General features: G+C 44.6%; 1 protein-coding gene across 1 annotated transcript in view; it reads left to right on the top strand.

Annotated features, from left to right (window-relative positions):
• The window catches only part of RASGRF2 (Ras protein specific guanine nucleotide releasing factor 2), a 118,044-nt gene that overhangs the window by 66,117 nt on the left and 26,069 nt on the right, over window positions 1-25,858 (top strand). The window contains exons 13-17 of the mRNA XM_064736809.1: window positions 1,462-1,544; window positions 4,928-5,176; window positions 5,914-6,302; window positions 13,598-13,726; window positions 14,955-15,044. Coding sequence (XP_064592879.1) covers window positions 1,462-1,544; window positions 4,928-5,176; window positions 5,914-6,302; window positions 13,598-13,726; window positions 14,955-15,044 — 940 coding nt within the window. The remainder of the gene's footprint in view (window positions 1-1,461; window positions 1,545-4,927; window positions 5,177-5,913; window positions 6,303-13,597; window positions 13,727-14,954; window positions 15,045-25,858) is intronic.

Genomic DNA, 25,858 nt, shown 5'->3' with positions numbered 1-25,858 from the left:
AAGTTGCTATCATTGCTGGCAATATCTCCAGATGAATCATCATCATAATGAGGAGAAATTGCTTAAAAAATAAGAATTCTGACTTATTTTGTGCCAGATTAACATTTTTGAAAGGACAAAAATATGCAAATAAAAATTTCAAAATACAGTATGAGCTACAACTTGCTATCTTACAGACAGACCTGGTTGGAGAATTTTTTACAAAACAGATTTTCGGGAAATGATTGTTGTTCCATTGATATGTAAAATTACTGGAGTAATTTCCTGGCACAGACAGACCATTTAAGAATGCTACTAAGTCCATTCTTAGCCTAAATGATAATAATTTTAAAAATCATCTGATACCATGATTGGTGCTAAGGGCTTCTTTGAACTATTTCAAGGTCAAATAGGGGAAATATAAGTACTTCTATTAAATGTGTTTCTCACTGCTTTTATATAATGATTGAGAAAATCATACTGTGAATTACTGCAGCTGCACTTTCCAATTAATCCTAAAATCCTGAATTGAAACCTGCATAAAACTGCATAGATGATATTTTAAATTTAAAACTATAGATGCAATCTAAACCTGAAGAGGCCTGTGATTATCAGGTTTGAGCAACCCTGTATCAGTCATTGGTTTGAAATGAAATGTTCCACAGCCTGAAGGCAACATGTATTCTTGAAGTCAGGATAAACATGTGAGATAATTTCTGGAACTCCTTTTTACTGATGAAAGGAGATTGTCCATATATTAAAAAAAAAAAAAGTATGTTTATATATGTGTACATATATATGTATATATATATATATATGTATTAATAAAAGTAGAAAATGTAATGAAGACAAGAGCCCTGTAGGGTTTGGTAGAGGTCCAACCCCTTCGCCAGCTCTGTTCCCTTCTTTGGGCTCATCTAAACTACATAAAACTGCACTTAAAAGTCCCTCCTAATTCCCAGCCTCAAACATTTATACAAGGGTTTGCAGGGAGCAGCTTGGACAGCTTTCTCACAGCTGCATTTCACAAGGAGCACCACTTGAATTTGTTTTTACAAATGTGTTTCTGGAAGCTTTTATATTCCCTTATAGTCTTTTGCACAGAGGTAGAGGTTAAGGTATTACCATACCCCTTGGAGTATAAAGCCTTCTGACTTTCTTGTGGTCTTGATTTCTCAAGCTTACACTCTTTCAGGAAACACTAGAAATAATGAGTTTTGTTCCCTTTCAAAGGAGCTTCAAAGGAAATATCACTTCCAACTCAAAGTACTTAATCATGTGGAAAAGAAAAGGTTTCTGAACTGAATACCCTGAGAGGCAAAGGCTAGAGAAGCATGTCGACTCTAATTCTTGCATCACGGCTTTTCATTTGAGAAAACACCTTGTCTTAATCAGCCCATACCCTGCAAAAGCTGTGCTTTGAGCTTATAGGGATATGAAAAGTGTTTTGGCTTTAACAGTTTTCAACGTTTATTTCCACAGTGCATTGATAATATAAGGTGCAATGGATTAATGACAATAGTGTTTGAAGAAAACTCCAAAGTCACAGTGCCACATATGATCAAGTAAGTGCAGCAGAGAACAAAATAGATGGTTGTGTTTCTTCAATAAAATTTTTAACAAGAGAAAGCATGTGTTTGGAGAATGCAAACCTTTAATTTCTTTTTTCTCGCATTTTTGTTGAATGGAACTGTTTCCAAAGCATATATTTTCAAACTCCTTTCTTGGAGTTGTAGGGATCACTCAGAGTGGTAAATTCTCAATTCACAGTGTTGGATCACAACTCAGATTGTTCTAGGTTTTCAGTAGCTGGCTTCAGTTACGCCTCCAATGAATGATTTTGTTCTCAGCTTTTCCTTGTCATCTCATAATTTTATTGGACATTTTTACAATGTCTTCAGAATTTATGTGACTGCAGGCAAGTACCATATTCAAAGGTATTTTGTTATAATAGCCAAAGTTTTTGTTCTCTGTATTTCTGTTATTTCTGTTAAAAAATTACTTTCTCTCATGATTTTAACTGATCACATCAAAGTAGCATCATTGTTTATAAGGCTGCTTCCTTTACCTTTGGATTCTCTCCGTTATTTATTGTAATAAGTGTTTTTTGTTTCTAGTGAGATATTTTCAGTACATGATTCCAGATTTTTAACACAGCTTGGATCTTCTGCATACCTCAATTTACACGAGTTTTACTTTTTAGAATCCAATGAATATATAAGTGAATGGAACATAGGGATAGACATAAAACTGTTACTTTTTTCACTATTATCTGCCACATCTCTTGGTTTTCCAAATGCCTCTTCTGTAGTTGTTTCCTCTCCTCTGTGCTTAGAAATGGGAGAGAGAAAGCATCTGGGAGTGCACTGTTAGGGCACACACCTTTGATCCCTGGAAATAAGGCATTTTATTGTTCTCAGATTTATTCCAGGAACTCTCCAGTTGTGTAAAAACTTCTGTCACCTGCTGAGTTTTAAAAGTACATTTGTCCCCTTTCAAAGTACAGCAGGACCTCAGTCCCCATGCCAACAGAAAGGAATATTAATTCTGAAGAACATACAGGACTTTCACAACAAACACAAATTTGCTGTTCTCCTTCTTAAATTTGACTTGCCTGATTTGCAGCACAGTTTGACTTTCAGACTCACATGTCATTGGATGATATAAACAAAAAAATTGCCACTTTTTGGAGGGCCTAGTTTAAGAAACAAGATTTTGTGGTTGTTGGTTCTTTTATGTAATACAGTGTAGAATTGTGTGGAATATCCTGATCTTTCTTGTGAGAAAATCTAATAATTTATAACAAAATAGGCAGAGAGAGATGGAGTGTATTGAAAGATGCTTTACTTAGTATTCATCCTGTTTATTTACAAACTAGACAAGACAGAATTTGAGGGGAAACCCCTCTCCTATTATGGGTAGGGTTATGTAAATGATTCTCTTTTTTTATTTCCAAGCAGAAATTTATTGTTTTTTGATTTTGGTTTTTCAACTAAAATGAAGTATTTTTTTGGTTTCTGCTTTGAAATTTGAAATGTTTTGTGCTGTTCCCTCTTTCTTCTCTTAAAATCAAAAGTAATTCTTGGAGCTGAAGGCAGGGGTTAATTTTTAAGATCCATTACTTTATTTTAGAAAAAGTTTGATCCCAGCAGAAACTGTTGCAATCAAGTATTCCAAACTGAGATTTTAGTAATATTGACCTGTGGGCCACAATGGCCTGAAAGAGACAAGAGGGGACAATTCTGCCACCTGTTCCATTTCAGAAATGTAAGCATGATTAACAGTTTCTTAGGCTTTGAGGTGCAAAGCATCTGACAAAAATAAAATTTAAGTTCCCTTAGTTATGGAAGCATTTGTCACCACAAATTAAAAGTTTTCCTGCATTGATGAAACACAATAGTGCATACATTTTTGCTTCTTTTGTGTTGACAGGAACAGCTAAAGGGGTACCACTCCTCTGATGCCTTGAAAAGCTGCCTAGAACAGAGGCTAGGCAGTGTTAAAGGAATAAAGTAGGGATTTATTAAAAGGCCTTCAAAAGACACAGCTAGGGCAGTACAAGAGCCCAGCTGTGGCTACCCCCAAGATGGACTCTGAGTCACGAGTTTTCACACTTAGATGAGCTTTGTTTCATTTCCATATTGGGGTTCAGTGTCCAATTCCAGCTCCAGGTCTGCAGTCCCACCCTCCCAGTTTGCTCCCCTCCATTCCCTGCTGTTTGCACTTTTTGGGGCTGGAGCTGCAGTGGTGTCCTTGGTTCTGGAAGAGGATTGTTCTGTGTGACTGGGCTGTGAGGAGAACTGCTGACACTTTATATGGATGACTCCTCTCCTCTTGATGAACTGAGAATTGATTATCTAAAGGGTGGTGGTAGACCAAGAGTTGGTGATCTGAAAGATGGATGTACTAGAAATTTGGTGGGGGGAGGAGGAAATGTTTTTGGAAGGTTTTCATTTTTTCCAGTGTGTTTCTTGTTACATATAGTTGTAGTTCAGTTAATAAAGTTTTCCTTCCTTTATTTCTAAGTAGAGGCCTCCTTTGCTTATTCCTGGTCACATCTCACAGCAGACACCAGAGAGAGTGTATTTTCACAAGAGCACTGGCATTGAGCCAGTGTTAAACCATGACAATGGAGTTCAGAGTGATGTACCAATGTAGTACAGAATCTAGAAAATATGAAAGCTCAAACTGAAGGGCTGTTAACCGAAAGGTTGGTGGTTCGAGCCCACCCAGGGACGCCAAGTGTCTGGAATGGCTTCACGTGCCATGCCGCCGTGTCGGGTTATCTCGGCTGTTTGAGGGGCCTGGAAAGGCCGGAGGTGGCCTTGGGGCAGCCCGCGTATCGAAGGACGAGAAGAGGCTTTAGTTCTTCTTTCGGTTTTTATGTTTATTAATTGTTTATCTAAAAGATTTTCTTTCAGCTGAACAGAGATCTGCTCAGCAGTCAGCCATGAGCACACTGTGCTGTCTTCTGGACCGCTACGTATCTTTATACTTATTGTTACGTGTACAATATTTATCATTTTTCTCCAATACCATTTATTTATATTGCTGAGTGCACTCTCAGTAATAATTAATCTAAAGGTGCCACCATCACTAAAGAAGATGGAAGAGAAGAAGAAGAAGAAAAAGGACAAGACACACCTCAATTCCTCCATCTTACTTCTCTAAACCCCCCTGTACAAAAATCTTAAACCTTGTTTTTCACTCTCTAATTAACTAATCTCTTTACCATTCACCCCGGTGAAGCTCTCATCTTTGTCGTCTCCTGTGTAAGACTAAAGTCTAGCTACTAGACACTTCTGACAACATTCTAAAACTCTCGAGCCCCCCAAAGTGGTCTCGGTGGCTCAGCACCTCAGGACTGAGATCCTGAGATCTAACAAAGGGCATCATCTTAGCCATGATGACGCTTTGGTAAAGTGTTTTAAATTTGACTTTTGCGTAGATCCGACGCCCGTCTTCACAGAGATGACATTGATATTTGCTTCAGCAAAACGCTGAATTCCTGCAAAGTGCCCCAGATCCGCTATGCGAGCGTGGAGCGCCTCCTGGAGCGGCTGACGGACCTGCGGTTCCTGAGCATCGACTTCCTCAACACCTTCCTGCACACCTACCGCATCTTCACCACCGCCGCCGTGGTCCTGGAGAAGCTCTCTGACATCTACAGGCGCCCCTTCACCTCCATTCCTGTCAGGTGAGCCTGGGCTTGGCACCTTCCTGGGGCTTCTCTGCCAGAGATTTCCGGGAGAGATGTCACAGCATCGGTCATTGTTCATTTTGTGGGCATTTTTCTCATTGCTTTCTGCTTGTAAATAATCTAAGAGAAAGGTTCTTAGTGTGTGAACAGGACACCAGTTTTATGGAGGGTCTGTCTCAGCTATGTGCCCAAGCTTTGAGGATGAAGTGTCACACAGATTTTGCAGTGCTATGCAGATTTGTTTAAAATTGAAGCGTTTTTACTTAAATCTGTTCACTGTTTGCTACCATGTGTCACATTCACATTCTCTGGAAAAATCACTTCGCCCAGGATTTTTCTCCTGGGAAGCTGAGAAGCCTCAGAGAAAAATGAAAACAAATATCTCATTTGCTTCTCCTGTGTTTTGCCCCTTTGGAATGTGTTTGGAGATTGTTTACCCACAGGTGACTGTTCCATTGGATTCTGGTGAATTGTTTTCACTCTTTGGCCAACCAGGGCCAAGCTGTGTCGGGACTCTGGAGAGAGTAATGGGTTTTCATTATTATCTTTTTAGCATTCTGTAAGTATCCTTTCTGTATTCTTTGGTATACTTACATAGTATAGGATTCTTTAGTATGAAAAAATAATAAATTAGCCTTCTCAGAACATGAAGTCAGATTGATCTTTCCTTCCTTCATTGGGGCGCCCCACAAATACAATAACCACGTTGCTCTTTTTGTCTCTCTGCCTCTCAGGTCCTTGGAGCTGTTCTTTGCCACCAGTCAAAACAACAGAGGGGAGTACCTGGCTGACGGGAAGTCGCCACACCTCTGCCGCAAGTTTTCCTCTCCTCCTCCCCTGTCCCTCTCCAGGACCTCCTCGCCCGCCAGGACCCGCAAGCTCTCCCTGACGTCCCCGCTGAACTCCAGGATCGGCGCCCTGGACCTCTCAGCCTCGTCTGTGGCCAGCAGTCCTACCTCAAGCTACAGCCCGGCCACGTCGCCGCCGCCCACGGGCAGCAAGGCGCCGCTGGACCTGAGCCGGGGGCTGTCGTCCCCCGAGCAGAGCCCGGGCTCGGCCGAGGACAGCCTGGAGAACCCGCGCCTGGACCTCTGCAACAAGCTGAGGAGGAGCATCCGCAGAGGTATTCCATGCCCACTTAAATGAGCCTTGCTTGGTCGTATCTTATGCAAGCTGTTCCAGCTCCAGAGCTCAGTCCCCAAGGGGACTGGGTGCTAGAAGCCAGCTCGCTCTCAGACCAAGGCCGCGGGTTAGCCCCTAGCAAGCAGGGAATATTCAGCTCTTAGTGATTAGGCAGCTCTTGTGATTTCAGCTTTGCTTGCTAGGTAGCTTTTCCCTTGGCCTAAGGCTCCAGCAGACGGCAGAGAGAGGAGAAGCAGAAGACGCTGGCTGTTCCACCAGTATGGCTTTATTGTAGGGGTCCGTGAAGGGTCTCAGCTCTTCTTCTTCCGAGTTAGTAGGGGTACAGTGTGCTACTGTTATACCCTTGGCCTGGATCCAATCCTGACCAATGGCAAAGGTGTTAGAGTGACCATAAGTGACCAATAGTAGGGTTTAACACAATATTGCCTTACATGGCTATAGGGATAAGGTACAAGGCGGATGTCCCTGGAGACAGGAAACTTCTTTGCCGCTGTGTCAGCATTCTATTCTCCAAGGGGCCCTGGCTAAACCTGAGGGGTTTACTACACCCACTGGAACCCAGCGTGCTGCTGGCTGCTTGGTAACAATGCATGTGGGCATTTGGATGAGTCCCTGCCCTTTGCCCAGGCCTCTGGCAACAGGGCAGCAGCTTTATGGAGGTGCCCACCATCCCGAACCCCACTCTTGTTCACAAGTGCTTTAATAATGGCTGATTCGGTCTATTAGAGAATGATTTATGTATTTATTTACTTATTAGACAATAAACTAACAGATATAAGACTCTTAACAAACTAATATCACAGAGGAGTAAGGACAAAAACAAAACTACTAATAGATATATACAGCATGAGGTTAAAAGGACCTATAAATGTTACAGCTAGTGAAGAAATAATAGAACTTAGGATTCAATGGCTCTTACCATCCAGCTGTTAGTGAGGCACACATGGAGATCCTTTCCCTCAATCCCCAGGGAAGCATCCATGGAATCTGTGCCCAAACTCCGGAGAAAAGTCTCAAACACTTGGAGGTGTAGGAGGCTTCTACCTCTGTGGTAACTCGTGTGTCTTTTGCAGTTTGTAAGACAGTCAGGACTATTTCTTTTATCTCTTCCCACATCTGCTCTCCAGACTGAGATGTTGATTGTTAGCTGGGCCTGAGCCCTTTTGGTGTTGGAGATGATTCCTTTTGGGCCTGGGTTATCCCTTCATAGCTGCCCCCGCTGTCTGTGGTAGAGAGGGGAGGACACTCCTCTCACTCCTTAAGGCTCATCTCATTCCAACCCACAGCACCTTGTCTGTTTTCACTTCAGTGCAGTGTAAGGAGAAAGGCAGAAGAGAATATTTGATGCCAGTTGTTTTTGCTGAGGTGAGAGATTTTTGAGTTGTACCGCGTACTGCAGGAAGTGAAATATTAAGTTAAAAAGAAAGACCTAACAGCTTTAACGTGTTTGCATAGAGGGCTGGTTTTCCGGGGAGATTCCATCAGTAATCCAAATAAATAATGCCTTTGATGTGCTCGGTACATTGGTGACATTTGTTCCAGGTGGTGTGAATGTCACCTGGTTATCCCTCCAGAAGGTACAAGTCTGAAGTAGATTAATTGCTCCTGAGCAAATGCCTGTTTTCTCTAGGGATTCTGTAAGGCACCTTGAAATAGGTTTTACTTCCAGAGGGCTCAAGCTGGTTGATAAAAGCCTCAATGTGGGTGTCTAGGGTTGGGAACATTGTAGTTATAGATGGCAAGGCAAGGAAGTAGCTCCAGTCTCATAGGAAACATAAGTGGACATTATTTCTCCTTTGGGGACAGAGGAATGATCTTCTTAATTGGAATAGAAGTTTGCAGTAATCTTTTTTTATTGTTGTAACACTAAACAGAAATGATGCAATTTAGAAATGCTTTTATTATTCCTAAAATTAATATTTAAAAATGGTTGTACATGGCTGGGCTTACAATCTGAGGAATTTGATCTGTAAATCTGAGCAAAATGTAGCTCAATTTTAGTTGGCAGTACTATAATAACAACAAATTAAAGAGAGGAAAAAAGAAAAGGATTACCAAATACAAAGTAAGACAAATGTTTTTGAAAAGTTATGTCTGCTCCCTACTGAATGAATTAGCAGTGCCCTGCTAATAAATTAGATGTTTCATTGTGCCAAGGGATTGTTTTTACAGAATGCTGCCTATTGTTTAACAAAAAAATTCCCATTTTAACAGGGAAGTTATCCACTGTAGCTTTCTAGGAGCCTGCCCATCAAAAGCAGGGGCTGGTGTCATTAGAATAATGTTGGGTTTTGGACCATGGGATGGTCTGCACAACACCTGATGGGATGCACCTCTCAGACGGAAGAGAGTTTCTAGCATAGGAACTAGGAGGATTCATCAATAGAGCTTTAAACTCGTTTGGAAGGGGGAAGGGACGAAAGCAGATTGTGAGAGGCAGTGGGGTGATGCACTTGAGGAACTGAGGGCTGGTGGGAGGTGTTGGCTTCCACAGACCAGAGCTGAAGAGTTTCTGCTCCAACACACACAGCATGAAGGCCAAACGAGAGGAGCATGGCTCCTTGGCCCAGTCCCAGTGATTTGACATCACTAGCATAAGTGAAACTTTACCAGGATGAGTCGTGTGCTTGAAGTGCTCTATTGAACAGTTACAGACTCTTTAGGAAGAATAGGCAGGGCAGATGAGGCAGAGGGAGGCACTGTATGTAACAGAAGGGTTAGAATGTAGGGAGGTCACAGCTGAGAGCCTCTGGGTAGGAATCAAGGGGCAGTGAAAGGATGCAGACGTCTCTGTGGGAGTCTACTAGAGATCTCCCAGCCCGCACTGTTGCCTTTTTCCCAATCTGGAAATGGAACTTGAAGTAATTTTAGAAAGAAGGTAATATAAGAGTGGAGCTTTATTTGAAGGCCTTCAGAGGCAGTTATGGAAAAATGTCCACAAAAAACCAGCCCCACAGGGGTGAGTGCCTTTTATAGGTATTAGGAATTTGAAAAATTGATAAAAAACACCAATTAGGAGTACAAGTGGTGATGTAACTCTCTCCCAGGTTAAATCCCTTCTTTAGAGTCTAAGATTACTAAAACACCTGGATGCCAACTTCATGTACAAGTACTAGGAGGGCTGACTAGGAAAGGTGCCCTCCTTGACTGGTTGCTTGTTAATGGGAGGGTTGTATGAATGACATGACTGGTGGCTATCTTGCTACAGCAGCCACAAAGTGATTTAGATTAAAATCTCTTTTGCTAGGAGGAAAAGTGTCAGAAAATTTTAACCCTTGGACATGAGTAGAGCGGACTTTAGGCTGCTCAGGGAAAGAGTGATCAAGATCCCTGGGAAAATTCTTCGGAAGGTGCTGGGGTCCATTAGTGTGGGTCACTTTTTAGGTATCACCTACGGGCACGGGAAGCAGCAATTCCAAAATGCTGAAAGTCAAACAGGTGCGACAGGAGGCTGGCTTGGCTGAACAGGGATCTTCTTTTGGAGGTAAAGCAGAAAAGGAAGGTGTGTGCCCAGCAGGAGAAGGTTGGGTGACATGGCAGGACCACAGAGATGGTGCTCTGCAGGAAGAAAATGTTTGCAGCCAAAGAGTAACTGGAGACAAAACTTGCCAGAACTGTGGGTGGCCATAAAAAGAGGATTTTAAAATACATTGGCAAAAAGCAGTGCAGAAGTCACACAGGCCTATTCCAGAATGAGGGTGGTCAACTCACAAATAGAGAACTTGACAAGACAGGGATATGTATTGTTTTTCTTACCTCTCTTCAGCATGGGCTAAGGGAGTCCCAGTGCCCTGAGCTGAATGACCATGGTTTGAGAATGATAAACTCACAGTTAATGCTGAAGCTGTAGGGATCTGCTGCACCAGCTGCATCCCTATAAACCTATGGAGCCTGATGGGATTCATCTGAGACTACTCAAAGAGCTGGCTGATGTAATTGTGAGGCTTCTCTCGATATTTGAACAGTCTTGGATGTCTGGAGAGGCCCCAGTTGAGTGGATGCTGGTAAACATTGCCCCAGTTTACAAAAAGCACAGGAAGGGTGACCCTGGAAACTGCAGGGCCATCAGTCTCACTTCAGCACCTGGTAAGGTCATGGAGAAAATTACCGTGGAAGGTATTGGAAAACACCTTGAGGCATTATGTTACAGAAAAGAGGACAAAACCTCCCTAGCACCACTGCAGCACTGAGCAGCAGCCACTCCTCATTCAGCTGGAGGCACAAGGGGCTGTCCCCTCTCAGATGCTGTGTGTGCATGCTGAGCACAGAAAAGGCTCCTGTTCCCAGGCTGTGTTGTACAGGTGTGCTCACAGGTTCTCCCAGAACAAACATAGATAGGATAATCATTCCCCCAAAGTCATCAACCCTTTTCACATGAGTTTCTGTCTCAGGGGTCCGAACAATGGTCTCTGGTGTGGCAGGCCCTGAAGTGACAATTGACCACCCCATGAGTTCAGTGTTACTTTCCCAAATATGGAGCTGAGTTAGTCTAACTAATGTAATTGGTTATTTTGGAGATGAAAGTGTATTCTTCTTCTCTTCTTGGTTGATGTTTAACGTGATCCCCATTATGCAGTTCCACAGGCCAGTGATTTCACAAAATAATCATTGTCTTTTCCCTGCCAGCTGAGCAAACAGGTATTCATCTGGCAACAATAGGTCAGCATGGCTTCACAAGGGGGAGGTCCTGCTGGTCACACCTGAGTTCCTTCTATGACAGGGTGACACACCTGGGTGACCTAGGAGAGGCAGTAATGTGATCTTTCTGGACTGCATCAAAGCTTTGGATGCCGTCTCTCCCAGGATCCATCTGGACAAAGTGTTCAGCCCACAGGTGGATAAAACCATCGTGGGCAATGGGCTCCTGAGGCAGGCACAGAGCATGGCGGTGGCTGGCACTGGTCACTGCTGGGGTTCAGGGTTCTGTCCTCAGCCCCTGCTCTTCAACATCTTCATTAGCAACCTGGACACAGGACTCTAAGGAGTACTAAGTAAGTTTACTGATGAGACTGAATTGGGAAGATCTGTCAGCTCCCTTGAGGGCAGAGAGGCCCTGCAGAGGGAGCTCAGCAAATGAGGGGTAGGAATTCACCCAGTGTGCTGGGTTTAACAAGGGATTCTGCACCTGGGATGGACACTCCTGGCTGTGTGGATGCCCTGGGGAACAAGGGCTGGAGAGCAGCTGTGGGATGGGACCTGGGGATCCTGGTCCATGTCCAGTTTGATCTGAGTCAGCGGTGGCCTGGAGCCAGGAGGGACATCCCTGTCCTGGGGGGTACCAGGCCCAGCATCACTCGCTGGGGCAGCCTCACCTCGACTCTTGGGGACAGTTTTGGGCATGTCAGAATGAGCTAGAGCTGTTAGAGAGTGCCCAAAAGAGAGACATGGGGATGGTAAAGGGTCTGGAGGGGCCCCACGAGGAGCAGCTGAGGGTGCTTGGTGTGTTCAGCTGGAGCACAGGAGATAAGGCAGAGCTCAGCAGGGGCTGCAGCTCCTTCCAAGGGACAGCTCCCATCTCTGCTCCCTGTGACAGGGACAGGAGCCAGGAGCTGGGACCGGGCAGGTCAGGCTGGAGAGCAGGAAAGGTTCTGCTTCCCCAGAGGGGTAACTGCTGGCACTGCCCAGGCTGCCCAGGGAATGGGCACAGCCCGGGGCTGCCACAGCTCCAGCAGAGCCTGGACAGTGCTCCAGGGATGCCCAGGGTGGGCTCTGGGCAGGGCACAGGGGGCACTGGGTGACCCTTGGGTCCCTTCCAGCTCAGGGGATTCTGTGGTTCTATGATATTTGCTCATGCTTTATGCTTTCAAAAAATACTGGTTAGCTGTTGTGCATAATCATGGATATTACATATGCAGTATGCTGGATGTTTTTACATTAATTGCACCACAGAATATGTGTATATATATATACATAGAGAGAGAGAGAGAGAGAGAGAGATTGTTTAAGTTGAGCAAATTCTTCTTGTGCACTACTTTAGCCACCAATGTGGCTAAAAAGCAATGTGATGATAGCACAGCACATCCCAAAATACAGGCCATGTATTGAAATTAATCACAGACAGGTAACTGCTGTCTTAGCTGTAACATTTTTCTCTGGACATTGTAAGGTGAACTGGTAAAGAGCAGGTTGTTCTGCCCAAGTGTAGGCAGTGGGCACTGTTGGGGAGTTATTCACATTTCTCATTGTGGTCTGTCAAAGCTGGAAGCATTACCTGGGCAGCACGAGGAGCATTTGGAAATGGCCAGAGGCCCATATAAATGATAAATTGCTGTCAGTGCAGTCTCCCCACCCCTTTGGACATCTCCTGCTGAACAGCTTGTGCTCAGTCTGGAGGAATTTGCAGGTAGAGAGTTCTGTCCTGCAGTAGCTCTGTTCAGCTACATGCAGAATGTTGATGGAAATGAGAAACTTTAAAAAGAAATCTCATAAGGGGGATGAAAATGGGTAGTTGTGTTGCTCTGATACTGCCAGAGTTCCAAAAAAACATCTCTGGCTAACTGTAAGTCCAGCACAACTGCACAAATTCTGTTTCTGAGGACATATTATTATGGTGATTGCTGTTCTCTATGACTGTTGTCCATTTATAGGTGGGATTTTCACCTTCTTTCCCTACCTTCAAAGTTGTTTGCTTTCAGAGTTTCTATTTTCCAAAGTTTTTGTTTATATTTAGCCCTATATCCACAATGCTTGTGCTGCAGGCAGAGCTGTCACTCACATCAAATGCAGGATGTATTTTGTCAGCTTGTTTTCCCTCAGTTTGGAAGTACTGTTTACCCCATTCCTCTTTTTATTCTTCTGATTAAAGAACTCCACTGCAGACTAGTCTGCTCTCCAGTGCTGTTTAGCAATTCTGTTGGTCAGATTTTGATTACCCTTTGTTATTGAACAAGGATTATTTTCCCTAGGTCATAGAATATCTGTGAGTTCAAGTACCCTTATTATGTGTGCATGTCACTGCATATTCTCCCGATTGAAAGTGCAGTTTTATCCAACACACTTTAAAACTGTCAATTTGCTGGTTTTCACCAACTTGTTTATTTATTTGTTTTTGCTGTTTTCACCGAGTTGTTTTTTATTTATTTATTTGTTTGTTTGTTATGAGCTTTTGTGTCAGTGGTACAAGACTTTCCCACTCCTTTAACTCCGTCCAGAGGATAATTATTGCTGAGTTAATGGCAAAATTGCACGGCAAATTACAGGCGCGGGTACTGTTTGAAACAACAGCAAACCAAATGACGCCCGATCACCAGTACTGACATTTATTCTCTTTTAAAGCAGCAGTTCTGGAAACCGTGTCAGTGGACAGGACCATTCCTGAGAGCGCCTCAGTGGTGGACACTGCAGAGCTGTCCCCGTGCAGGTCCCCTTCGACGCCGCGTCACCTGCGCTACCGGCAGCCGGGAGGTGAGAGCACTTCCCACAGAGCCCTGTACCTGCAATCTGTGCAGGGCAGCAGAAAGCACTAATAACGTCCCAGTCGTCTGTCTTGCTTGTGTTTTTCTTGTTTCTCAGGTGTTAAAAATAAAAGAGCCATTAAAATGTGAAGCGCGCCTGTTAAATTTGAGCAGCAATAATGAGGCATGGAAGCACGTTGAGGCTTCAGTATGATTCAGTGTTCTGAAATAGCTCAAGCAGGATGTGCCCAAGTTCAAGACTAATATTGAATCAGTCCTGTTCTCTCAGAACTCTCAAGACTCTGACATATTTTTTTCAGCTGATGAGGGGACATATTTTGGGCACCATCTGTAATCATGAAACACACAGCACCCATTGTTGTCAATGGGGAGGGACTGCGTCTGTTTCTTTGTGTGATGCTGAACATTTACAGATGGTCTCACATTATTCATTCCAAAATTTGAAAAGGCTGCTCAGTTGAAGAGGAAGAAGAGAGCTGGATCTCCTCAAATAACTCTCACGTGGCTCTTTGAAATCATTAGCAGGGCTGTGAGCTGCGTCCATGAAGACTTAAAATGCTAACAGCTCCTGCAGGACAAGTTTCTGGGCAGGTGTTTCATACCTGGGACTAAAACAAAAGCAGAGCAGAGCCTTCTCACCTGTTCCCAGGACACTTTAGATTGAAACCAGTAGTAATTTTATGTGATTGGGCACATTTGTGGCAAGAAGGCAAGATCTGGGAGCTGGAAACTGTGGGCAGTGTCATCAGAATTCTAGTTAAAGACAGCGTTCACAGCACTGCCTGCAGAGAAAGTTTGATAAAATCTGCAAAGCTCTGCTCATCCTGAGCAGTGACCAGGGAAAATACGTGAATCCAGTTATCAGAAGATGGTGAATATCCTTAACTCTCTGACATAACTTTTTGTTTAGGTTAATTTTCTATGCCATTGTTTTTTCTTTATATCTTTTTTTCCCCCCTCCTATTTGGTTAATATCTTGTTCCACCTCAGCAGTGTCTTAGATGTTTTTCCTATGGCAATGTTAATTATAACAATGTGGAAATATAAACCATATATGCGATTAGGATACTTCTACTGTCTTTCACAGAAAGTCATCTGACAGTTTAAATAAATACAATGTCCGCAAAGTTACGAACATTACTGAAGATTCTAAGTCTTGTTGCTGGTTGATAAAATGTTTGTAGGAGTTAATTTTTTCCTGTCCTTCCCCTTTACAGTGCAGACTGCTGACAACAGCCACTGCTCGGTGTCTCCTGCTTCTGCTTTTGCCATTGCCACAGCAGCAGCCGGGCACGGGAGCCCACCAGGTGAGGGGTGTGCTGTGCAGGCAGGTGCTCAAGGGGTGAATGTTCCTCAAGAACAGACCTCTGTGTTCTCATGAGTGATGTTCTCATCTCAGCCTGGGCTAGTGGAAAGCATCCCTGCCCATGGCAGAGCTGGAACTGGGTATTTTTAAGGTAATTTCCAACCCTATTGGTCGATTTCTTAATATTTCTAATCCATCCTATTACTGGAAAATTAATATTTTTCATGTACATGATGTGCTAAGCATCCAAATAATATCCTTCTTGTTTGGCTTTTTTAAAAATTCACTTACAGATTAAGATTTCATTTCTTAAAATGAGGTTTTCTATGTCCAAAGGTGGTCAATTTTACTTATTGCGAGTGTATACTGTATTTTTCTTTGGAAAGCAGCTACTGACTGAGGGTATTTAGTGCAACATAAAATACTTGATTTAAGTTTTGAATGTGCTGCTTATCTTGCTGTGTACCCTTTGACATAATAATATCTTCCACTAACAGGGTCCTTTCATAGGTCATGTTGCACATAAACAGCAATTTTTTAAAGTCTGCAAAATCAATTTCCCTTTGGCTTGACAAATCCGCAGTTCATTTTGAATGTGTGTGACAAAGCACAATCCAGCTGCAAACTCATTCTTGCCTCTTTCCCATTGGAATGTCAAAAATTGCTTTGAAGACCTCAGTCTCAAAATCACCCGTGAAAATCTGTGTAAGACTGTAAATGGTCCCTATGGATCTCAGTGGATTTTGTATCCTCTATGCCTAGAGCTCTTGTCATTAATTGATGGGTGAGATGACACCAGAAGAAAATAATTTCTGCATGAGCATGCATCACTGCTTCTCTTAGCCTTGTGTACTTCCCATGATCTTTAGATTACAAGACAGTGATGTTCAGTGTTAGAAACTTTATCAGAGAATCATTTAGGCTGGAAAATCCCTCCCAGACCATCAGGTTCAGCCTGTGCCTGATCCCCGCCCTGTCCTCAGCCCAGAGCTCCGAGTGCCACCTCCAGGTGCCACCTGCAGGGCTGGGCACTCCAAGCCCCCCTGGGCAGTGCCAGGGCAGCTCCTGAGCCCCCTTTCCATGGGGAAATTCCTGCTGTGCCCACCCTGAGCTGCCCTGGCCCAGCCTGAGGCCGTTCCCTCTGCTCCTGTCCCCGTTTTCCCCGGCTGCGCCCTCCTGGCAGGAGCTGTGCAGAGCCACAAGGGCCCCCCGAGCCTCCTTTTCTCCACCTGAGCCCCTTCCCGGCTCCCTCAGCCTCTCCTGGGGCTCCATTCCCTTCCCAGCTCCGCTCCTGGACACTCTCCAGCCTCTCAGGGCCCTGCCTGAGCTGAGGGGCCCAAGCTGGACCCAGCCCTGGAGACGGAGCCTGGGCAGGGCCAGCACAGGGACAGTCACTGCCCTGTGCTCCTGGCACAGCCCTGGGCCCTCCTGGCCACCTAGCCCCCCTGGCTGGTGTGCAGCCTGCGCCAGCTTCCCTGCCCCCTTGCCCAGCCTGGATTGCCAGGGGTTGTTGTCACCCAAGGGCAGGGCCTGGCACTTGCCCTTGTTGGCCCTCATAGCCATGGCTGTGGCCCACGGTCCAGCCTGTGCAGAGCCCTCAGTGCTGCAGAGCCCTCCTGCCCTCCAGCAGATCCACACTGCCACCCACCCTGGTGCCACCTATGAACCTGCTGGCAGAGCACTCGGTCCCCTGGTACAGGTTTTGAACAGGATGGCCCAGCACTGCTCCCTGGAGACACTGCTGGTGACCAGCTGGGTCAGCAGTGTCCCAGCACTGTCCCCACTGTCCCAGCACTGACACCAGTGGGGCAGTGGTGTCCCCACTGTCCCAGCACTGTCCTAGCACTGTCCCAGCACTGTCCCCATTGTCCCAGCACTGTTCCAGCACTGTCACCAGTGGGGCAGCACTGTCCCAGCACTCTCCTCACTTTCCCAGCATTGTCACCAGTGGGGCAGTGCTGTCCCCACGGTCCCAGCACTGTTCTAGCACTGTCCTAGCACTGTCCCCACTGTCCCAGCACTGTCACCAGTGGGGCAGCACTGTCCCAGCAGTCTCCTCACTTTCCCAGCACTGTCACCAGTGGGGCAGTGCTGTCCCCACTGTCCCAGAACTGCCCCAGCACTGTCATCAGTGGGTCAGCACTGTCCCAGCACTGTCCCCACTGCCCCTGGGCCAGGCCACCAGCCAGTCCTTCTCCCAGAGCAGATGCCCCTCTGCAGGCCCCGGGATGCAGCTTTTCCAGGAGATGCAGTGGGAGTCCAGGTGACACATCCACACCTTCCCCTCACCTGCCAGGTAGATCACCTGGTCACAGGAGGAGAGCAGGTTGGAGCTGCCTTTCCTACACCCCTGCTGGCTGCGTGTGGGGATTTGTGAAGGAGTTTTGAATGAGTTAGAGATGAGACCTCTGAGTTTTTTAGATGATGTGGTTTATTTTTCTTACCTTTTACACAGACATGAAAGGTGAATTCTGCTCACATCCTCACCACATGGCTCAGAAGGTCACAAGACCTCTAGTTAAAAGACATTTTAAGGATTTATTGACCTGCCAAGAAGGATATTTATGCTTTTGAACCAATCTTTAAATATTTTGTCCTATGGACCCATACTACTGTGCACGTTTTCTTAGCCAATCATGTCAATGGCACACAAACCTAAAGTGCTGCATTCTCATCTCCTTGTTTACCTCTGCAACTCCTTTTATTTTTTCTATATCTTAAACTCTAAAACTCTAAACTTTCCTTTACTTAGTTCAATGTGTCTCTGCTTTAAACTATAAATCCACATTCTTGCTTCTAGCACCTGAGTTTGGGAGCCTTTCCCAAGGTCTCAGATCAAATCCTGGGTTTAATTCTAAGTCTTGGCTTACAAGCCCAGGGTTCTGAGAATTCCCTGCATTTCAGATTTCAACAGCTGGGTCTGGCTCTGTGCTTGTCCTGTATGTGTGATTAGACTGTCTGGTGAACCTGTTACAAACTTCTGTTTAGCAATTTTTATTTGAATGATGAATATTCTCTGCCTTTGGAATCAGACTCTGCATGAAAACACTGACACAATTTGCTTTATGATTTAACCCAGTACATTTACAGATTGTTTAGAAAGCAAAGTAAGGATGGGAAATATTGGGGTTTTCCCACTAAGAACTAATTGAATTGAAAAATACTGCTTTTGTATTGTTAAAACCACTGCTTTTCAATATTCATAATACTAAAGTATGAGAGAAAACACAGTCTTCAATTATGCAGTCAGTAGAAGGAACATCAAAGCTTGGGAATGTTGAAAGGGAGAAACAACATTCCTGACATTTGTAAGTTCTTTTTCATGTTGCTGTTTAACCAAGCTCTTCATTAAAGGTCATTCTCCCAAATAATGCAGAAAACAGAAGGCTGTGCAGCAAATTTGACACAAAAATGTGTGGTTCTGACTCTCAGAAGATTAAGTTAGAGTTATCCAGCGTCCACCTGAAATGAGTAGAAAAACTGAAGGTTGCAAACCAGACCTTATACCATGGAATCCCCTGTTTTGTAACTTGGTGCAATTATTCATGCTAGAGACAGTACTAAACTTGCAACGTCATGAAGTTCAGATTTGGCTAAACCAAATTTTATTTATTTCCCCTGTGTGTTTTGTCGTGATTGTGAGATTTTTTTTTTGAAGAGCGCCTTTTATTCCCCACTGGTTCCTGGAGTTGTTTGTTTTGTAGCCTGGACATGAACAGTCAGTGAATCAGTTCTGGGAGTGAATGACATTGGTGGGGCTTTTTGTTTTCTGCTCAGTCATTCCTTGGCTTCCCTGCTGCAGACACTGTGACGTGTGTAATTTACAATACTCCTACGTGGAGCATGAGCAGAGTGGCAGATGAAATCCAGTGTTGGTTAATACCCAGGGATGCACACGAGGCAAAACAGTGTGAGCTCTGCACCTGGAAGGACTGGCTCAGGACTGAGGATGAGAACAGGTCCTTTCCTGAAGTGATCTGGGTGCTCAGCAGGAGCCAGAAAGGTGAAGAAAACATCAGGAATTGTATGGAAAGGAGCAGGAGAGACTACTATGGTACCTCAGTACAAATGCGGAATTTGTACAAATATTGAAGGGTATGTACAGTCATGATTGAGGTGAGAGAGTGAGAGCTGGAAAAGTTTGGGAGTTTGAAATCAGGGATGGGGCAAGGCATGAAATAACTTCTGTGCATGTGAAGTTTAGAGAAGAGAGGGCTGGAGAGTGGATGAGAACATTCTGTAAAAGGCTGGATGGGTAAAAGGGAAGGATAGCAGCACTGGTGAAAACAGTGGTGTGGGTAAAGGGTTGGACTCAGTGCTCTAACAGGTCCTTTCCAACCCTACCGATTCTACAATCCAAGACTTTCTGCCTTTTCTGTTGTAAGATGTAGCACTTCAGATGGTTTTCATGGAGCCAGGTTTTAGAATGAGCCGGAGTTTGTGGCTCTTTGGGCCGTCAGTAGAAGCTCAGTGAGGTTCTGCTGAGGAACACCCCAAAGGGAACAGACTTACCTGGGTTCCAGAGTAGAAAGTTACCTGCAAGCAGGGGTTGTTTGAGGTTACCAGACTGACACAGTAGAACAAGACCAGCAGCTGAAATCAGCTGGGCATCGTGGGGGAATATTAGGAGGTACAAGTCACCTGTGTGTCTTCTGTCCTCACTAGTCCCTGAAGTCTTCTGGCCATTTTGTGTTTTGCTGTTGTTTTTTAAATTTTATCTGTTAGTTTATTTAGTTATTTTATTTTGGGGATCTTTGGGGTTTGCTGCTGATTGTTTTATTTTGTTTACCCAGGGTATGAGGCCTTAGCTCTTCTCCCATCTCCCAGCTGTGGCTGGGATGCACTGGGACAAACTGGGTAACAGACTCACAGCAAAGGCCTGTGCTCACACACTCCCTCAGAACCAGCCATGGAGGACATGCAGTTATCTTCTGTGGAGAGTTCTGGCCACAGCATTTCAGCATGGCTGTCCCCATGCAATGATAACTTTAGAAAGTGAGAAGTATGCAAAGCCCTGGACAGCCCTCACATGATGTACATTGGCTTTAACTCTCTTTAGATAAGCACCTAGGGGAGCACTGCCTGTGCTGGTCCTGAATTGTGAATGAAACCTTTCTCTAAATCAGGATGGTTCAGTTTCTCATGCCTTTCAGCAGGTGTTTTTTAACTTACTGATTTTATTGCTATTATTTCCACTTATTTTACAGTTAACTGCTTTGATGATGTCAAGCAAGCTGTGCTGCTTTCCCTGTTGTTTAATTTATCTGCTTGGTTAAAAATTAATCTCTACCTATCTTAAAAATATTGTTTCTGTTCTCTTCGAGAAAACGTGCATTTTAGTTGTTTATTTTAACAGCATGATAAAGATAAAAAGAAACATGAAAGTGAAAGTACAGAGAGTTAAATAAGGCACCCCATGTGCACAGCTTGGGGCCTGTATGGATGATAATATTCACAGTAGGGAGAAATAGAGTAGGTTCTGTCTTTTACGTGTCATTTCTCATCTGAAGGATGTGAGGGATGGCTCATGGCTTGCTGGAGCTGAAGTGCTCTGTCACCATTAATTGGCTGTTGCACACCTTATTCTTTTCCCAATTTATAAAAATAGTACAACCATACTAAGATTCTAACATAGGAATGGACTTCAGCAGTTTCTTCTCCCTCTGTTTATATACCTCTATAAAACGGGTTCTGATTTCTGCTTTAATCAGTGACAAATGCACACAGAAGTTCTTTAGATCTGCTCCCACGTCTGCCTTATAATATGGAAAAGTCCCTACAGACCTGTGAATGTGAGTGGTCTCACAGGTATCCTGCTAACCCCTTGTTCTAGCTTTGCCACGAGTAGTCGTGGAGCAGAGCTGCAGCTGCAGGGAGCCCCATCTCCTTGGGAGAGAATTCCTCCCCTCTCCAAGTCTGTCACACAGCCAGTGTCAAAACAAGCAGAGAGACTGGAAACGTGGGAGAGGAACCTCCTGCCAAAATACTCACCAATCATCTCTAGTCTTGCTGCAGAAATCCTACAGATGTTACAGCAGTTAAGCAACAGCAGTGTAATCTACACAGCACCCACACAAACCCTGGCACTAGATAAAAACAATTTACATGGAGAATTATTTCTTCCACCTGTGGCTGCTGGAACTTGTGAATTTCCCTGGTTTATTTTTGTACAATTCTTTGAGACATGTTGTTGCTTTTTTTTTTTTTTTTTCATTCCTTATCTTTTTATTTACATCTCTTCTGCGCAGAATCAGTGCACAGTGCCAGCATTAGTAAGATATCATGCACTGATTCTTAAAGAAAAAACACCTTGTGGTGTTTCTTTACCAAAACTGCTCTCCCTGCAGGCCCTCATACTTGTTAACACTCACAAGGTATGAAGGTGCTTTCTGTGACCTGAGGAAATTTGATTTTAAAATATCTGAACAGTTCTATGGATGAAGCCAGCTTAGCAAAATAATTCCATTTTTGTTAACAGTTAATAAAGTAAGAAGTATTTGCATAAACATAGGAAACATAGGGTTTTCTTCTCTCCTGTGAATGTAATACAACTTGATGAAAAGTCGTTAATTCCAAAACCAGTCATTTTATTTTGAAATGGTTCTATCAAACATGAGCTTCAAGGAGACTGTTCTGACAAAAACTTAAATTCAAGATTTAAACTAATCTCTAGGGCATTTTTTATTTAACAATTCTACCAGATAGGTTGAAAGAACTCTGAGAATTTTGCGTTCCTCAGCTCAAGCTGGAGGATGATCTCCCCACACAGACAGTTAATATTAGACAAGAAGCAAGTACTTCCACCCAAACAAACGAGCTGTTCCCTAATGAACACAGCAGCTTTATTTCAAAAGCTCTGGCACACCATTTTAGCTGGTGCATTGTATTTCCAGCATGCCTCAAAGCTGCCTTCCTCCTCCTCCTCCTCCTCCTCCTCCAGCCCACTGACCACGCTGTGGGAAGGTCCCATTTCTCACCAGAACAAGGTGACCTGGTGGGACAGGCTGGCAGTGGGATGGGAGCTGTGGTTGGCACGAGGGCCTGGCTTCCTCAGTACAACCATTTGTTTTTTTGAGGCACGTGTGAGAGGCAGAGGGTGAAAAAGATGCAGGGGAAAAAAGAGTCTTTGGGGGAGTATCTCTGACAAATAATGATCTTCACATAGGAAAATCTGCCCTGGGCTAGTGAGAAGGACAGATAGGTTTAATCTCTCTAATTTTAGCGATTTAAAGGAGCGATTAAAATGACAGCTTGAAGTGCTACACAAAATGAATTGCATATATATGACCCTTTTCAATTAACTGACTGCACACATCTCGGGTGCTAAATTACCTTTGGCTTTAGTTACTTACTTTCTTCTCTTTTCACAAAGAAGAAACCTTAATCTAAATTGCCTTCAGCTTTAGGCCAGAAAAACTGATCTGACTGCGGACTGGACCATTTCTTGGCATCCTCTGGTTTTGCATAGCTCTCACAGTCTGCCTGCAGAAGCGAGCAGACCTTTCCAGCTGCAGCAGATTCTCGCTGAAGCCAGTGCAAACCCTGCTCTGTTCATTTGCTGCAGGGGCTGAATGCCAGTGGTGTCATCCTTCAGAGCAATGCAGAACACCTGGGCACTCCAAAGTGCCTGCTGGTGCTGCTGCCATGTGCTGCCCCTGCCTGCCCTGCCCTTTGGACAAGGCCTTTATTGCAGCCTGCCTCCATGTCACTGCCTAGGGAGGGAGAGAGTTCCTTTCTGAATCTAAAACTGTGTAAAAAAGGTAGTTATAGGCTACATTTCACCGATTTTTAGTGCAGTAGCTATGTGCATAACCCGTGCATCAGTGAAAGAGATGTACAAAGGGAAGTGTGTAATCCTTTTGCATTGTAAATGTCTGATTTATTTTGAGCTGGCTATTACTCTATTCTTGATCACTGCCTGGGGTGAAACATGGTAGGCCATTTCAATAGTTTCTGGGATGTAGAGCTGCCAAACCTCAATTTTGGAGCAGCTCAGTGTGGTTGAAGATAAGCAGTGTGGAAATACTTTTGTGAAAGTGTCAAATCCAGTAGCCACTGGAATGAGTGTGGAAAATTCTCCTCTCTCAGAGGTGCTCTAGGAGTTTGTCAGCTGTAACATAACCCAACTGTAACAGCAATAGCAAATAGAAATGGACCTTTGTAAATTGCAGCTGTGGTTTCCAGAATGACAAATCTCTAGAAAGCCATATAAGCACTGAGGTTGAGCCAGATGAGTCCTGCGAGCTCTCAGGCTGACACACTTTAGCCCTGCTTGATTACTCTCACAATATTAAGAGGGGATGAAAATTAGCTGGAAGTAGTAATTCACATTCCATAAAGATCCAGAGTGGGTCTTGTGTGGGTCTTTCCATTCTGACAAATCTGGCACGGCCTGATTAAGGCTGCTTATTTTAAAACATCAAAATTATCATGAGAAAGTTTCAAGGAAGTTTTCAGGGGAGAGCTGCTTGGCTTATTTTGGGTTGTGACCAGCGGAGCTGTTCTGCAGTCATTTGAACAACTCGCCAGCTCCCAGCGCGACAATATTTTTGTTTTGTTTGTTCTGGCAGAGGCACTAATTGGAGTAATGGAACGACAGAGCTGGTGCCAAGCGATGGCAGGGAGCTCAGGCCTCGCGCCTGCTGGGAGGGGACGCGGTGGCTGCTCTGCTGCTGCCAGGTGCACTCAGCCCCTCAGCTCGGCGCTGAGACCTGCAGGGGCAGCACAGCATGGGCAGGCGCTTGTCCGGTTATCTCGGCTGTTTGAGGGGCCTGGAAAGGCCCGGGGTGGCCTTGGGGCACCCGCGTATCGAAGGACGAGAAGAGGCTTCAGTTCTTCTTTCGGTTTTTATGTTTATTAATTGTTTATCTAAAAGATGTTCTTTCAGCCACCAGAGATCTGCTCAGCAGTCAGCCATGAGCACACTGTGCTGCCCTCCCGGGCAGCCACGTATCTTTATACCCATTGTTACGTGTACAATATTTATCATTTTTCCCCAATACCATCTATTCTTATAACTCGGTGCACTCTCAGTAATAACCAATCCAAAGGTGCCACCATCACCAAAGAAGATGGAGGAGAAGAGGAAGAAGAAGGAGGACAGGACACACCCCAATTCCTCCATCTTACTCCTCTAAACCCCCTGTACATAAATCCTAAACCCTGTGTCTCACCCTCTAATTAACTAATCCCTTCACCATTCACCCTGTGAAGCCCTCATCCTTGTCGTCTCCTGTGTAGGGTTAAAGTCCAGCCACCAGACACTTCTGGCAACATTCCAGGACTCCCGAGCCCCCCAAGGTGGTCTCGGAGGCTCAGCATCTCAGGACTGAGATCTTGAGATCCGACAGGCGCTCCCAGGGGGATCCTGCTGGCCCCCGCCATGGAAAACTGTGTGCAGACACACTCGATGCTTTCAGCAGATGCAGGGTTCCCTTGGCCGCCACTGTCTTGCACACACAGGCAGACGTGTAGTTCTGCTTTCAAGGGTATCAGCTGTCGTGTTCGGGGGGAATTTTCCTGATTCTGAGCGCAGGAATAATAAAGTGGCATCACACCATCACGTTTCCTGAGATGGAGATTCTGGTGCACGCAGCTGAGTTACTATGGGATTTGGCAAAGATTAGAATTAAGCGAGGTTTTTAAGGGAAATATTTGCTTTCTTTTTTCCATTGTGAGAGGACAGGCTGGGAGAGATTTCCTTGCTGTGTTACGTGGAAGGCAAGCAAACAATATCTGATGTGATTTCGAGCTGGCTTCTACACTGTGTGGCTGGCTGGGTTATCCAGCCCTGTGCTGTGCTAAATGCCTCAAATTGCATCAGTGGCTACATGCTGACCTTTGGAAAGGTATATATTTCTTCCTGAATTTGTCTGAAAGTATCCATGTCTGAAGCAAAACTGGAAAATGTGTGTCATTTTGTAGTTGATTCTCAGTGTGGTGTCACAAACATTGCTGGTTATAACAGTAATTCTGCACTCCAGTAATAATCTGGGCTATAACATTTTGGTCCTCTCCTGGGAAAGCTTTGTGGAACTTCCTTCTTCTGACTCCAGACATGAAAGAAAACAATTTTGGTGGTAATATCCCAAGTAAAAATTAAGATAAGGCTTTCTAAGCAGTTGGTAGAAGACTGTAATTTTATCTGTTCTTCCTCAGGTTATGGTGAAACTCCAGGTTTGAGTCTAGGGGCACCTCATCTGCTGTCAGAGAGACAGGATGCCATCAAATCGTGCCCTGCTTATCAATCCTGCTTGTGTTCTGACTCTCCCAGTGCCACTCTTCTGTCAGGAATTTAACATGTTTAATTCCCAGAAAATCAAGATGTAGGATCTGTTAACCTTCCCTGGTCCTTTACACAGGACAGCCAAGGCCTTTTCCTTGTCATTTTTGTGTAACTAATGGCTCTAGGCAGGAACTGGGGAAGTGAGCACTTGTTCCCTCTTGGGAGCACATTTTAATGAGTTTCCCAGACCCATTTCTGCAGATTCACAGAGGTTTGAGAGGCACTGAGGCCTGCACGTTGAACTTCCTTGAAGTTCCCATCTCATTTAAAAAAAACTCTGTGTGGGAAATGTTCACTGTGTTACTCCACAGCTGACACTGTTCTCCACTGAAAACGGCTGTGTGACCAAAAAATGTCAGTTTTTCCCCGAGCAGTGTCCCTTTGTGAGGCTGCAGGGTTGTCACCAAAGCAGAGTGACCAGGCTGGGCCTGCTGTGGGCTCTGTGAGGGGTTGGGGTCATCAGGGGCTGTCCATGCCCTGGCAGGGGGCAAATGGGACCCCTGTTCTGGGCCGCTTCATTCACAAATTTT

The sequence above is a fragment of the Zonotrichia leucophrys genome, chromosome Z, assembly GCF_028769735.1.
Source record: "Zonotrichia leucophrys gambelii isolate GWCS_2022_RI chromosome Z, RI_Zleu_2.0, whole genome shotgun sequence".
Classification (NCBI taxonomy): domain Eukaryota; kingdom Metazoa; phylum Chordata; class Aves; order Passeriformes; family Passerellidae; genus Zonotrichia; species Zonotrichia leucophrys.
The sequence above is the reverse complement of the archived record's forward strand: the minus strand, read 5'-3'. Positions and strand labels throughout refer to the sequence as shown.